At 43.8% G+C, this 12,438-nt stretch overlaps 1 protein-coding gene across 5 annotated transcripts in view; it reads left to right on the top strand.

Moving 5' to 3' along the window:
• Positions 1-12,438, top strand: part of nrp1a (neuropilin 1a) — a 202,508-nt gene that overhangs the window by 147,252 nt on the left and 42,818 nt on the right. For 3 of the 5 annotated variants that reach the window (XM_080212130.1, XM_080212121.1, XM_080212138.1), the window contains exons 10-13: positions 1,535-1,866; positions 3,783-3,927; positions 9,361-9,453; positions 12,200-12,259. In XM_080212130.1, the coding sequence (XP_080068256.1) occupies positions 1,535-1,866; positions 3,783-3,927; positions 9,361-9,453; positions 12,200-12,259 (630 nt within the window). The remainder of the gene's footprint in view (positions 1-1,534; positions 1,867-3,782; positions 3,928-9,360; positions 9,454-12,199; positions 12,260-12,438) is intronic. The other 2 variants (XM_080212146.1, XM_080212155.1) reach the window with 2 other exon arrangements.

The following is a 12,438-nucleotide window of genomic DNA, read 5'->3' as shown; positions in this document are numbered from 1 at the left end:
AAATGAGTTCCATGGAGATTAGGCTGCACAGAAAAATTGGAAATGTCAAACAGGTGCTGAAAGAATGATTGATGTGGTGGGGGGGGGAGAGTGTGGAACAGGCATATTTGGACGGTGAGAATTTACCTTACAACAAGGGAAAGTGAAGTAATTACTACAGCAACCTTTTGTCCAGAGTGAGTGTGGATGACAGAATAACCTGCAGCTCCAACTGAAAGCGAAAACATGAGTTTGTGATCTGTTGAGCTCCATGTTCAGTCTAGAAGGCTGCGTACATCAGAAGACAAGGTGTCGCTCCCCCAGATGGTGTTGAGCTTCACCGCAGCAGGTGGCGGGCAGGAGTGTGAGGGTGAGAGCAAGGTGGTGAATTCAAATGGCAAGCAATCGGGAACCTGGGATCATGCTTGCGGAATGAACGGGGGTGTTATGCAAAGCAGTCACCCAGTCTGTGTTTAGTCTCACCAATGTCGAGAAGACCCCATGGTGAGCTGAGCAGTGAACTCAATAGGCGGAATTGAAAGAAATGCAGGTAAATTGCTGCTTCGCCTGGAAGGAGTGTTTTGAGCCTCAAACAACAAGGGAAGTTTTTTAAAGTTAAAAAAGTTTGAATGTTTATTTATTAGTGTCACAAGTAGGCTTACATTCACACTGCAGTGAAGTTACTGTAAAAATCCCCTAGTCGCCACACTCCGGCGCCTGGTTGGGTACACTGAGAGAATTTAGCATGGCCAATGCATCTAATCAGCACGTCTTTCGGCATGTGGGGAGGAGACTGGAGCCCCCAGAGGAAACCGCATCACATGCAGACATGGGGAGAACATGCAGACTCCGCACAGGCAGTGACCCAAGCCGGGAATCGAACCCTGCGCTGTGAGGCAGCAGTGCTAACCACTGTGCCACCTGCACCAAGAGAGGAGGTAAAAGGGTGGCCATCGCCCTTTGGATCTTGGCCCTTCTGAAAAGTTAATAGAGAGCACCTCTACCTCAAAAGTTAACAGAAAGCCCACCAACGCTAATGAAAGGTGCTGTGAAGCAGTTAATGTCTGAACGTGAAAGGCAGCAGATTGCACAAGCATGCGATCGACCAATTACTGTCTGAGAATAAAAGCACCCCTCTAAATCAAAGAATATGGCCCACGCAGCAAACCAGAACTAAAGATGAGATGCCTTGAAGAAGATCAAAATACCAAGACGTTCTTGCTGTGATTAATTGCATTATCGCATTTGAAGGGCTTCATACTTTAGCTTTCTGACAAGTGGTGGGTAGTAATACAATGCCGCAGAATTCTCCAGCTGCATGTGTCATTCTGCTACTCACCAATAAGGCTGCGGTCTGCCTCATTTCATCAAATCTTAAAATCTCTGCAGTGCAGAAGGAGGCCATTCAGCCCATCCAGCCCGCAGCAACAACAGTCCCACCTAGGCTTGAGTTTTCATGCTGTACAGCTATTGATTATTTTTCCACGTTGTAATTAACTTTATAATGAAATATGACCCCCTTCCTCTCTAACGGCCATTTATCTTTGTCCTGCAGATTATCCCTGCTCCGGAATGCTGGGGATGGTGTCCGGCCTCATCACTGATAATCAGATCACAGCCTCGACCTCCATGGACCGCTACTGGGGTCCCGAACATGCTCGGCTTCTCACCAGTCGAGCAGGCTGGGCCTTAAAACCGAGCCCCCAGTCTTATAATAACGAATGGATACAGATCGACCTGGGAGCGGAGAAAGAGGTGCGGAGCGTGATCATCCAGGGGGTGAAGCAGAGGGACAATAAAGTGTTCATGCGGAGATTCAAGCTGGGCTACAGCACGAATGGATCAGACTGGAAGTTGGTGACAAATCCTGGCAGCTCGAAACCGAAGGCAAGTAGACTGTGATCACAGCCTTTCGATGTGATGATTCCTCTTTGAAATGAAAGTAAGGCACCAGGTTCCAGCATGTGCCATCATGCTGCCACTAACATTAACATCTCAAGTGCTTTCACAGTCAGAAAGCAAGCACACATAGGCAGCACTGTGCCAAGAGCCCCGGGTCACATTTGCCATGTTCTCAACATATAAAATGAGGAACACGTCCACATTAAAAATAAATTACTGTCCTTTCCTCGTCCCAGTCAGAATATGTTCATCTCAAATTTTCCCTGCAACAGAACACTGCTCCCACACAAAGTCAACATTTTGTCCTTGCGGATTGCACTTAAAATGCAAAGTGCCTCTTTGTTTGGCAAAACGGAAGACGCCATACCAATTAGAATGCAAAGATTCCCTTCATGAAAGAGCATCTGGAGAATCTTTGTTTGGGGAAACAGGAACACTCCAAATCCTTCTCATCAAGGATAAATCGTACAATGGTGTATTTCAATAAAATTTGCATTCACGTATCACATATTCATAAACAAATTGGGGAAAAAAATGCTTCCAAACATGCAACTCATGGAAAGACCATCCTTTTTCTTTCTTTTCATTTATTAGCGTCACAAGTAGGCTTACATTAACACTGCAATGAAGTTACTGTGAAAATCCCCTAGTCGCCACACTCCAGCACCTGTTCAGGCACACTGAGGGAGAATTTAGCGTGGCCAATACACCTAACCAGCATGTCTTTCGGACTGTGGGAGGAAACCAGAGTTCCTGGAGGAAACCCACACAGACATGGGGAGAACATGCAGACTCTGCACAGACAGTGACCCAAGCTGAGAATCGAACCCGGGTCCCTGGCGCTGTGACGCAGCAGCTCTAACCATTGTGACACAATGTCGCCCACATGCCATCGTGAAGCCGTCAATGTTGAGTGGGACCTGGAGTTATTTGGTCGGGAATTAGTGTGATTTCCTTATTTTTACACATGTGGCCAGGTCTCACCATGTTGTAGCTCAACTCTTGCACTTGACTCCCTCCACTTGACTCCAGTAGGGTTAGGGTTAGGGTAGCTCGACTCTTGCACTTGACTCCAGCAGTTGCCGATGGGTGTCACGTTTCTGTCACCACGGTATAAATAATGACTAGGGAAAACCTGAGAAAATAACACCAAAGGAAACAGTGTAGAAAAATGATTGCAGCTCAGCATTTAAATTTGAGTCAGAAATTGCCATCACTATTCCACCTGGAAATGCAATTAAATAATGCCAATTTCAACACAATATATACGATATTGTAAATGCTTGGTGTGATTACTTACCAAATTCATAGTGATGTGGAAATAGGTCATGTCTGATTTTTTAATGACAATTTAATAAATCATCCAAAGTCACCACAAATAAGGATGGAAATTTGCATCATGTTTTTGGATGTAAAGCAGGCACATAACATAGCACTTTTCAGTTGGATTGTTCATGTTTTGCTTCTAAATTGGTGGCAACCATTTTTAGATTTGAATTTTTAAGTGAAATCTTTGGCAACACTTTTGCTGACTTGCAGCTGTTGCTAAGAAATAAGAATTTGCCTTTGATGTATGGCTTTTCCACTGCATGTCCGTACTCACTTCTCAATTTTCTGTTGGATTTTTGTCGAAAAGTCCAATGTTCGGATTGCGCAAGATTTATTGAATAATGTCAGCATCTGTTGTACATAATTCCAGAATTATGTTCATTCTGTCAACTTATGAAAATTGGGAGCAATATTGTAATTACCAATGCTGCTAAGTTATGAAAATGTAATGCAGATAATGCAGATGTAGCTCATTATATTTTCATTTGAGAAATGAGCATATTTTGTCTCTGATGTGCCTTTCTGTTAATGGATTCGACTGATGTCTGAGAACTCTTTTCCGTATTGTCTAGACATTTGAAGGAAATACCAACTATGATACGCCAGAAATTCGGAAATTTGACCCATTGTTAACAAGATACGTTCGTATCTACCCGGAGAGAGCATCGGCAGCTGGGTTAGGACTACGTATGGAGCTGCTCGGCTGTGAGATTGAAGGTACAGAGAATTTTAAAATGCTCCGTGGCTTCATTGCCGAGTGTATCCATCAGCAGGAATTGCCCCTGGGGGGGTGGACTGGGGGATTGAAACAAGATGAAACACTTGAAATCGAAAGTTCCACTCACTGTTAAATCTTCATTTACTTTTCTTGTGTATCAGTAAGGACTGAAAGCTAGTAATTTACCTTCGACAGGACAGGTGCTCCATTGGTCATCGGAAAGTTTGCCTGGAGGTCATATATTTCAGTAGATGTATTTTAGTGGTTCCAATATTGTGGTACTGGCATCTGTATAAATCTTATAAATAGATTAGAGGATATTTGAAATGCAATATCTGACATACATGCACTTTCTGGTCTTATTAAAGAACAAAGAAAAGTACAGCACAGGAACAGATCCTTTGACCCTCCAAGACTTTGCCGATCATAATGTATTAACTAAACTAAAAAGAAAACTTTCTGCCCTTACTCGATCTGTATCCTCTATTCCCTCCCTATTCATGTATCCAGATGCCTCTTAATGTTGCTAATGTGCCTGCTTCCACCCCCTCCTCTGGCAGCATGTTCCAGGTACCCAACCCTCTCTGTGTGAGAAACCTCTCCCGCACATCTCCCTTAAACTTTCCCCCACTCACCTTGACCCTGTGCCCCCTTGTAATTGATACTTCCACCCTAATAGTAGAATAATTTACAACAATGAGACAGCTTCAGCAGCAGAAGATGTCAGTCGGAATTCTCTGGCCTTGCCCGCAGCTGGGATTTTCCAGTCCCACCGCAATAGAGTATTCCTTTCTCACTAGAAATGATGGCAGGACGAATGAGATCAGAGAATCCTGGCTGTAATTTATCAAACATTGACTAAAATATGTTTGTATATCAACAGTAAAGAAAAACATTCACCAGTTCCTTTGTGAGTCACCTCACTTAACACACAAGATTGCACTTACGCAATATTATGTCACAAAAATATTCATTCATTTGTATGGAATTCTCGTGGACACGATGCTAGCAAAGGCGCTAATCTATTCAGAAACATTGGGTTGATGCCTTCATTATAATAACATTTATATGCTAATTGACAAATTGTGATATTACCCCACTGGACTGCACACAGTCAATGAGCACAGTCATTAAAAAGGCTTTTGTAACTCACAAAGCTGGCTAAATGAACCTATGCTTCTAAAGATATCAGCAGAGATACCCAAAACGTATCAGTGATTATCTTATGTCTGTTGCTTCATTCCCCATAATTAACAAATATGAATTCTGTTCATTCACATTCAAGATTAGATATGATGTTCCCCATTCATTCTTCTAGTAAATAATAAAGCAAATCAGTCATCGTAGTCCACAAAGGATCATGAGGATCTAATGACCTTGTAGTATGCCCTCATTACACTTTACCATTCAGTAAAAACTATACTTCACTATTTATTCAAAAAACTTTCGTAATTCTGAAAATCTCTATTAGATGTCCTTTAACCTTCTCTGCATAACTACAACCTTTCTTTGTAGCTATTTTGATTGAATTGCTTTATTATTGTCACATGGGATACAGTGAAAAGTATTGTTTCATGGGCTATACAGACAAAGCATACCGTACATAGAGTACAAAGGGGAGAAGAAAAGGAGAGAGAGCAGGATGTAGCGTTTCAGTTACAGGTAGAATGAGGAAAAAGATCAGTTTAATATGTGATCAGACCATTCAAAAGTCTGATGGCAGCAGGGAAGAAGCTGCTCTTGAGTCAGTTGATACATGTTCACCTTAGCGTCATAGTTGCATTCTCACCTCTGAGTCATAGAATCATAGAATCCCTACAGTGCAGGAGGAGTCTGCATCGACCACAATCCCATCCAGGCCCTGTCCTATAAGACCACATATTTCCCCTGCTAATCCCCCTGACACAAGGGTCAATTTATCGTGGCCAACCAACCTAACCTGCACATCTTTGGACTGTAGGAGGAAATCGGAGCACCCGGAGGGAACCCACTCAGACGCGGGGAGAATATGCAAACTCCACACAGAGGAGGCCTGAATTGAACCCGGGGCCCTTGCGCTGCGAGGCAGCAGTGCTAACCACTGTGGCACTGTGCCACTTCAAAAGACTGTAGCTTCAAAGTCCCACTCTGATGACAGGAACAAAGAATATTAAGCTGACAGTAATTCAGTTCAGTACTGGAGGACTGGTTTAGTGTCTGAGGTGCAGGCTTTTGAATGGGATGTTAAACTAAGGCCCTCTTGTGTAGGTCTAATTGATTATATTGCACTATTCAGAGAAGAGCAGGGACGTTCTCCCAGAGGCCTGGCCAAGAATCATCCCTCAGCGAACATCAGTTCATTCATTTCACAAATTGGCTGCTGCATTTCTGACACTGCTACTGTGACAACACTTCAAAAGTCCATGTTTGGTTATAAAGCACTTTAGAATTTCCTGAGATCACAAACAGTGTTCTCCGTTTCTTTTGCTTTTTAAACTCTAATTCCTGGTATTATTCTCGTGAATACTCAGTGTAGCATTGTGTGTGTATCTAAATGAGGATCTCTGTGCAATCCCAGCTATATAACATGTCACTGGACTGTTTAACTAAATTGTCCTTGCACATTTCCATTCGTAGTAAAAGCAGGAATGTAAAATATACAAACAAATTCCCCAGTTGAGCACATTGAAATGTCAGTGTTGAGTCAGTGCAAGACAGAGATCTGCAACCCACAAGCATCCAAATGTTTCCAGATGTTTGAAGATTTGAATATATGATGCAGACACACTACCGAAGGCGATTATATGCCATCCTTTGCAAGGGGAATGGGAGTGGAGGGGGGCATAGGATTTGTAGCAGTGTTGATACTGAGTCACCCAGTGCCGTTCTAAGGGACTGATTTAGACCAGTCTGCGCTCACCATGGTGTTTAAGATTAATCTTATCAGCAACTCTAATCAGCCAATCAATTAGATTGGAGTTCCTGGAGTGTCCCACACTGCCAGTAGAAATCGAGCCAAAAGTAAAGTTGAACTCAGGTACTGTTATTCCAGCTGTCAGCGCCTCATGACTCATGAAAACGCTGTGCGATGCGATGAGAAAACAATAAAAGTAGGTCAGGTGCACAGCAGCTGAGTGTTCTGCATCTTTTCCACGAATATTTTGAGAAATCACTGCAGCCACATTAATTGATGGTTTAACATCATCGATGCAGTACTGTGGCAGATTTTCACCCATAGATTCCACGTTTCAAATCCCATCTGGTATCAGAACACATCCCTCGTGAGGAACTTTCTTACAACCACTCTCACTCTGCCGAGCTGTGCATTGCTGGAATAATTGTGTAATTCAAACCACTTGAGGATCCTTTCCTTTGGAGACTTAACTCGAGTGAGACGGTGTCAGAGAGTTTTAGTTGCAACATGTTCCGTTGGGGAAAGTAGTGTGACTGTCACCCAGGCACAGTTCGTTGGCCTATTTAATGAGCATATTAACACCGGCAATTATGAAAACATTAAACAGTAAAATAACAGTATGATATTAATGCATTTACTCTATCCTTTTACCATATGGTTCATTCTGCGAAAACCTTATCCACAGTGAGTCATGTTGACATATTTCTGATATTTCAGCAGGCAAGTATAATTTAACCCTCAACAGTCAAAGCTGTCTACACAGTCTATTATACCCTCTCTAAACAAGTTCTCAGGTGTGAAATGTTGATAGGTGCTGCTTCCGAACAAGTGGCACATTTACATTCGGCGAAGCAATGCCGATCTCATTCTGAATGGCTTTCAGAGCCGGAAACGATAGCACACCCCAGGTATTTGCTGAAAGCTTAAGTTCAAACAGGAATGACCACCCTCATTGAACCCATGATCAGAAAATCCCATTGGAGGTTGCACTGATGGCACAGTGGGTTTGTCCATTGAGTAGCTGAACCTTGCAGACTTGGGAGGTCCCAGATACAATCTCTGGTTGATGGTGGGTCAGCTGATCTCAGCCAGGTGGCAGTGAAAAGCTTCAATTCAAATAAAGGAAAGAACTTGCACTTATATCACACGTTTCACAAACGCAGAGCGTCCTAAAGTGCTTTATTTAGAATCATAGAATCTCTACAGTGCAGTAGGAGGCCATTTGGCCCATCGAGCCTCCACTGACAACAATCCCACCCAGGCCGTATCCCCATAACACCATATATTTACCCTGCTAGTCTCCCTCACACTAAGGGGAATTTAGCACGGTCAATCCACCTAATCCACACCTCTTTGTACTGCGGGAGGAAACCAGAGCACCCAGAGGAAACCCAGGCAGACACGGGGAGAAAATGCAAACTGCATGCAGGTAGTCACCCAAGCTGGCAATCAAACTCGGGTCCCTGGCAGCAGTGCAAACCACTGTGCCACTGTGCCTGCCCCATTTAGTTGTTGTAATGTAGGAAGTGTGGCAGCCAATTTTTACACAGCAAGCTGCCACTAACAGCAATGTGATAAGGACCAGATAATTTGCTTATTTAGTTATGTTAGTTGAGGCATATGTTTTGCCCAGGGCACCTCGGGTAACACTCCTGCCCTTCGGTGGGCGACACGATGGCACAGTAGTTAGCGCTATTGCCTCACAGCTCTATGGACCTGGGTTCGATTCCAGCCTCGGGTCACTTTCTGTGTGGAGTTTGCACATTCTCCCCGTGTCAATGTGGGTTTCCTCCGGGTGCTCCAGTTTCCTCCCAAACTCCAAAGATGTGCAGGTTAGGTGAACTGGCCATGCTAAATTGTCCCTTACTGTCTCGGAAATTAGTGGGGTAAATATGTGGGAATAGGGCATGGGTGGGATTGTTGTCAGTGCAGGCTCAATGGGCTGAATGGCCTCCTTCTGCACAGTAGGGATATTGTATTCTATGGTTCTTTGGAATGGTGAATTGGGAACTTTTACGTCTGTTGAAGAAGCAGATGGGGCCTCGGTTTAATGTCTCACCTGAAAGAGGAGACCACCAGCAGTTCGACACTCACTTGATACCACACTGGACTGGTAGCTTTCTTGTGCTTACGTCTCTGGGAGCGGGACACAAACCCCTGACTCTGACTGAGAGGCAAGGATGTGACTACTCAGCCGCTGCTTGCAGTTATTTTAGAGCCTTTGCATTAAGAAAATAAATCACAGTTCCTCGCTTGACGTGGGCATTGGTAAGCGGAAGACAGGGTTCGGTGATAATGCTCCTTAGCTCCTGCCAGCACTTTACCCTGAAGAATCACACATAAATAAATGCTACCTTAGGTGAGGTGAAACTGTAATCCTGCCCTGCAGAAGAGGAGGAAAGCGAAAAGCAAATGTTGAAAATGCTCAAGGTTGTCTTAGTTGATAATTAAAATGGTCTATGCATAATGTATGCTTCTAGAGATAGCAGAAGCGTTGCAAGTGTTGCAAATTCTCATTACTTCTGTTTTCTGATTCCAGTCCCGACATCCCCTCCCACTTTGGATTCAGATGAATGTGACGAGGAGTTTGGAAACTGCCACAGCGGAACAGGTGATGGCCTCGACTTTACAGGTGCATAAATCCTCCTAACACCACAACTGTAACCTTTCTCACTTGCTTCCTGTGTTCTCTGCTGTTAATGAGCCAAAAATCACTAAAACGCACGTCTGTCATCCAACTAATAAACAGCTTATCCTTACAAATCTGTTGCTATCAACACCTTCCTTCCACTAATTGGGACTAATCCTTTCGTGCTCGTTCTTCCATATTAGGAACTGCAGCACCACTTCAGAAGAATAAATAAACAAGCAATAAACCGACAGAGGCGCACTTGGTACAGGCTTACAATCAATGTATGGCTCGAATTATGAATGCTTTGTGGAAACCTGCATTTCTGAATGAGTCCAAATTCCATTTGGAGTTTTGACTCAGATCATTGTAGAATCATTATAGAATCCTAACATTGCAGCAAGAGGCCACTCAGCCCATCGAGCCTGCACCAACAACAATCCCACCCAAGCCCTATCCCTGTAACCCCATGTATCTTCCCTTCTAATCCCCCTGAGGGCAATTTAGCACAGCAAATCAACCTAGCCTGCACATCTTTGAACTGTGGGAGAAAACCGGGGCACCCAGAGGAAATCCATGCAGACACGGGGAGAATGTGCAGGCTCCACACAGACAGTGAGCGAGGCTGGAATTGACCCGAGTCTCTGGCTGTGTGAGGCAACAGTGCTAATCTCTGCGGCACCGTGCTGCCCAGATCTCTGTCCTGAAGCAACATGGTCCGACTCGTGGGGGGGGCGGAATTCTAACTGTTGGACCTGCTTGGTTTTCTCTGCACACTGGGGAATTTTAACTCCACCACGTGCATTTGCCACCTGATCAGGAACCTTGATTTACAGTCGAGCAGCAAAAATCCCGCCTACACCAAATCTCACCTACATCTCCTGTGCCAGCACTTGCCTTCCCACTCCTTCCCTTACACATCCGCCCTTTTCAAAATTCCCCATGTCACATCAAAGGCAAGCTATCAGCTTCTTTAAAACTCAGTGTGTGTGGAGAAATCCCCTCCCTAACTTGCACTGATGTCTGCAATGTTCACTGGTGGACTGCAGCAGTTGAAGAAGGTGACCCTCCCTCACCTTCTCGAGGATAGTCAGGGATAAGCGACAAATGCTCTTCTTTCCAGTGACAGTCACGTCCCCCATGAAAAGAATTTTTAAAAACCTCTGTTTGGACCATGAAGCTTGATTAACTCTGACAAGATGTGGAGATGCCGGCATTGGCTTGGAGTGGGCACAGCAAGAAGTCTCACAACACCAGGTTAAAGTCCAACAGGTTTATTTGGAATTACGAGCTTGCTCCTTCATCGGGCGAGTCACTCATCACAGAGTCACCTGATGAAGGAGCAGCACTTCAAAAGCTCCTGATTCCAAATAAATCTATTAGACTTTAACCTGGCATTGTGTGACTTCTTACTGTAACTCTGACAAGACAGTTCGTTCTTTATTCATATCCTAGTTTGTACTTCCAGCAAGAATCAGTGTCAGTTTTATGAGATCTCTGACCTGCCTTTGTCCCAGTTGTGTCAGACTGTGCCCTGTTTTTATGCCCCTTATCATACAGCACAACAGTTGCAGGTTGTCTGTGTTAGCATTTCTGTCAGGTATGAGCAGATCTTTAAGAAGAGATGAGGACTTGTGGATAACAATCAGGAGTGGGAATGCTGACCGATTTGATTTTTCTCTCCTCCAGTTATGGCTCTGGGTCTACGACCTGTGCAATGGACACCTTTCGCGTTGATATCCAAGAGCTTTTTTTTAAACAGCGTCCTTGGCTGCTGGGCAAAAAAATCTGTCCTCATCTGTGAAATGCAGACTGACAGAAGCTGGGGTGGATTTCTTTCTTTGTTCTCCAGTGCTGCAATTTTGAAGGTATCATTTTTGCCGGCAGGGTTAGTGGTAATCCGGCAGCTGACAGCGGTGCTGTGTGGCGGCAGAACCAACTCGCTTGTGGTGTTATTTGCCGCAGGTTTACAAATCTCCAGTGAGCTGCCAGGCAATTCTATGGTCAATATTCACAATATGGAATACATTCCGGCAATTTACTGTTTTGTCTTAGAAGCCTCAGAACTTTAAAAATATCATTCTAACAGGAGGTAGAGAAACAAAGGGGCTTTTTAAAAGTTCTTCAGCGGGATCTTGATAGTTGAAGGAAGTCGCAGCCTCTGAGAAGCTGCCATTTTGTATCACGTGCAAATTAACTGAGTGACATTTTGCCTCCAATATGAGTAAATGTTTTGTAATGTACATATGTAGAACATTGGAATTATCTTATCCTCCTACTTTGGATTCAAATAAACATTAAACAGTAGGTAGGGTTTTAAGGCTTTCCCTTTTTAGCTGTTGATCATCTTACCTAACACAATATGATAAATCAAACCTATGTGAGTTGTAAAAACTATTCAATTTTTACTCCCAAAAAGAATCCCCCTCCATCCTCCCCCATTTAATTATTCCCCTACCCAGTTTCATAAATCTATATTCCATCTGTTAGCCAGTGTTTGTTCCTATATATGAGACTAGTCCATCAAATTAGAAGTAGATATTGAATTGTTAACTAATTTTAGAATGGATACTGCAAGTATTCAGAATTCATTTCCATGGCAATCCTTAATTTGCACTAACAGGACAGCCATCATTGGCGTTGTATGCTCATTAGAATCAGGTACTACAGACTGGAGGTGATAAGCCATGGTCCCAAACCCCACACGCATTCTCTCCAACTAATTTCTGACCTTATTCCTGGTCCGCAGGTGGTAACATTGCTCCAAGGACAGAGGAACCAACATTACCTGAAATGCCGCGGTTCCCAGGTATGGAGCATGTCTGCTCAAAGTTTAAGTGCTTTATAATAGGTGTGTGGTGGGAAGGGGAGAGGTTTCAGCAGCTTCTTAGATACAAGTATTAAGAGGGTGATGTTTTGAAGAATATGATAACAAATTGAGAAGGGCACAGCAGAAGGCTCCAAAAATATCCCGTGGGACTGAAAGAA

This window comes from Carcharhinus amblyrhynchos, chromosome 2 (assembly GCF_965287045.1).
Source record: "Carcharhinus amblyrhynchos chromosome 2, sCarAmb.v2.hapA, whole genome shotgun sequence".
NCBI classification, from domain to species: domain Eukaryota; kingdom Metazoa; phylum Chordata; class Chondrichthyes; order Carcharhiniformes; family Carcharhinidae; genus Carcharhinus; species Carcharhinus amblyrhynchos.
This window is presented reverse-complemented; position numbering and strand designations above follow the sequence as displayed.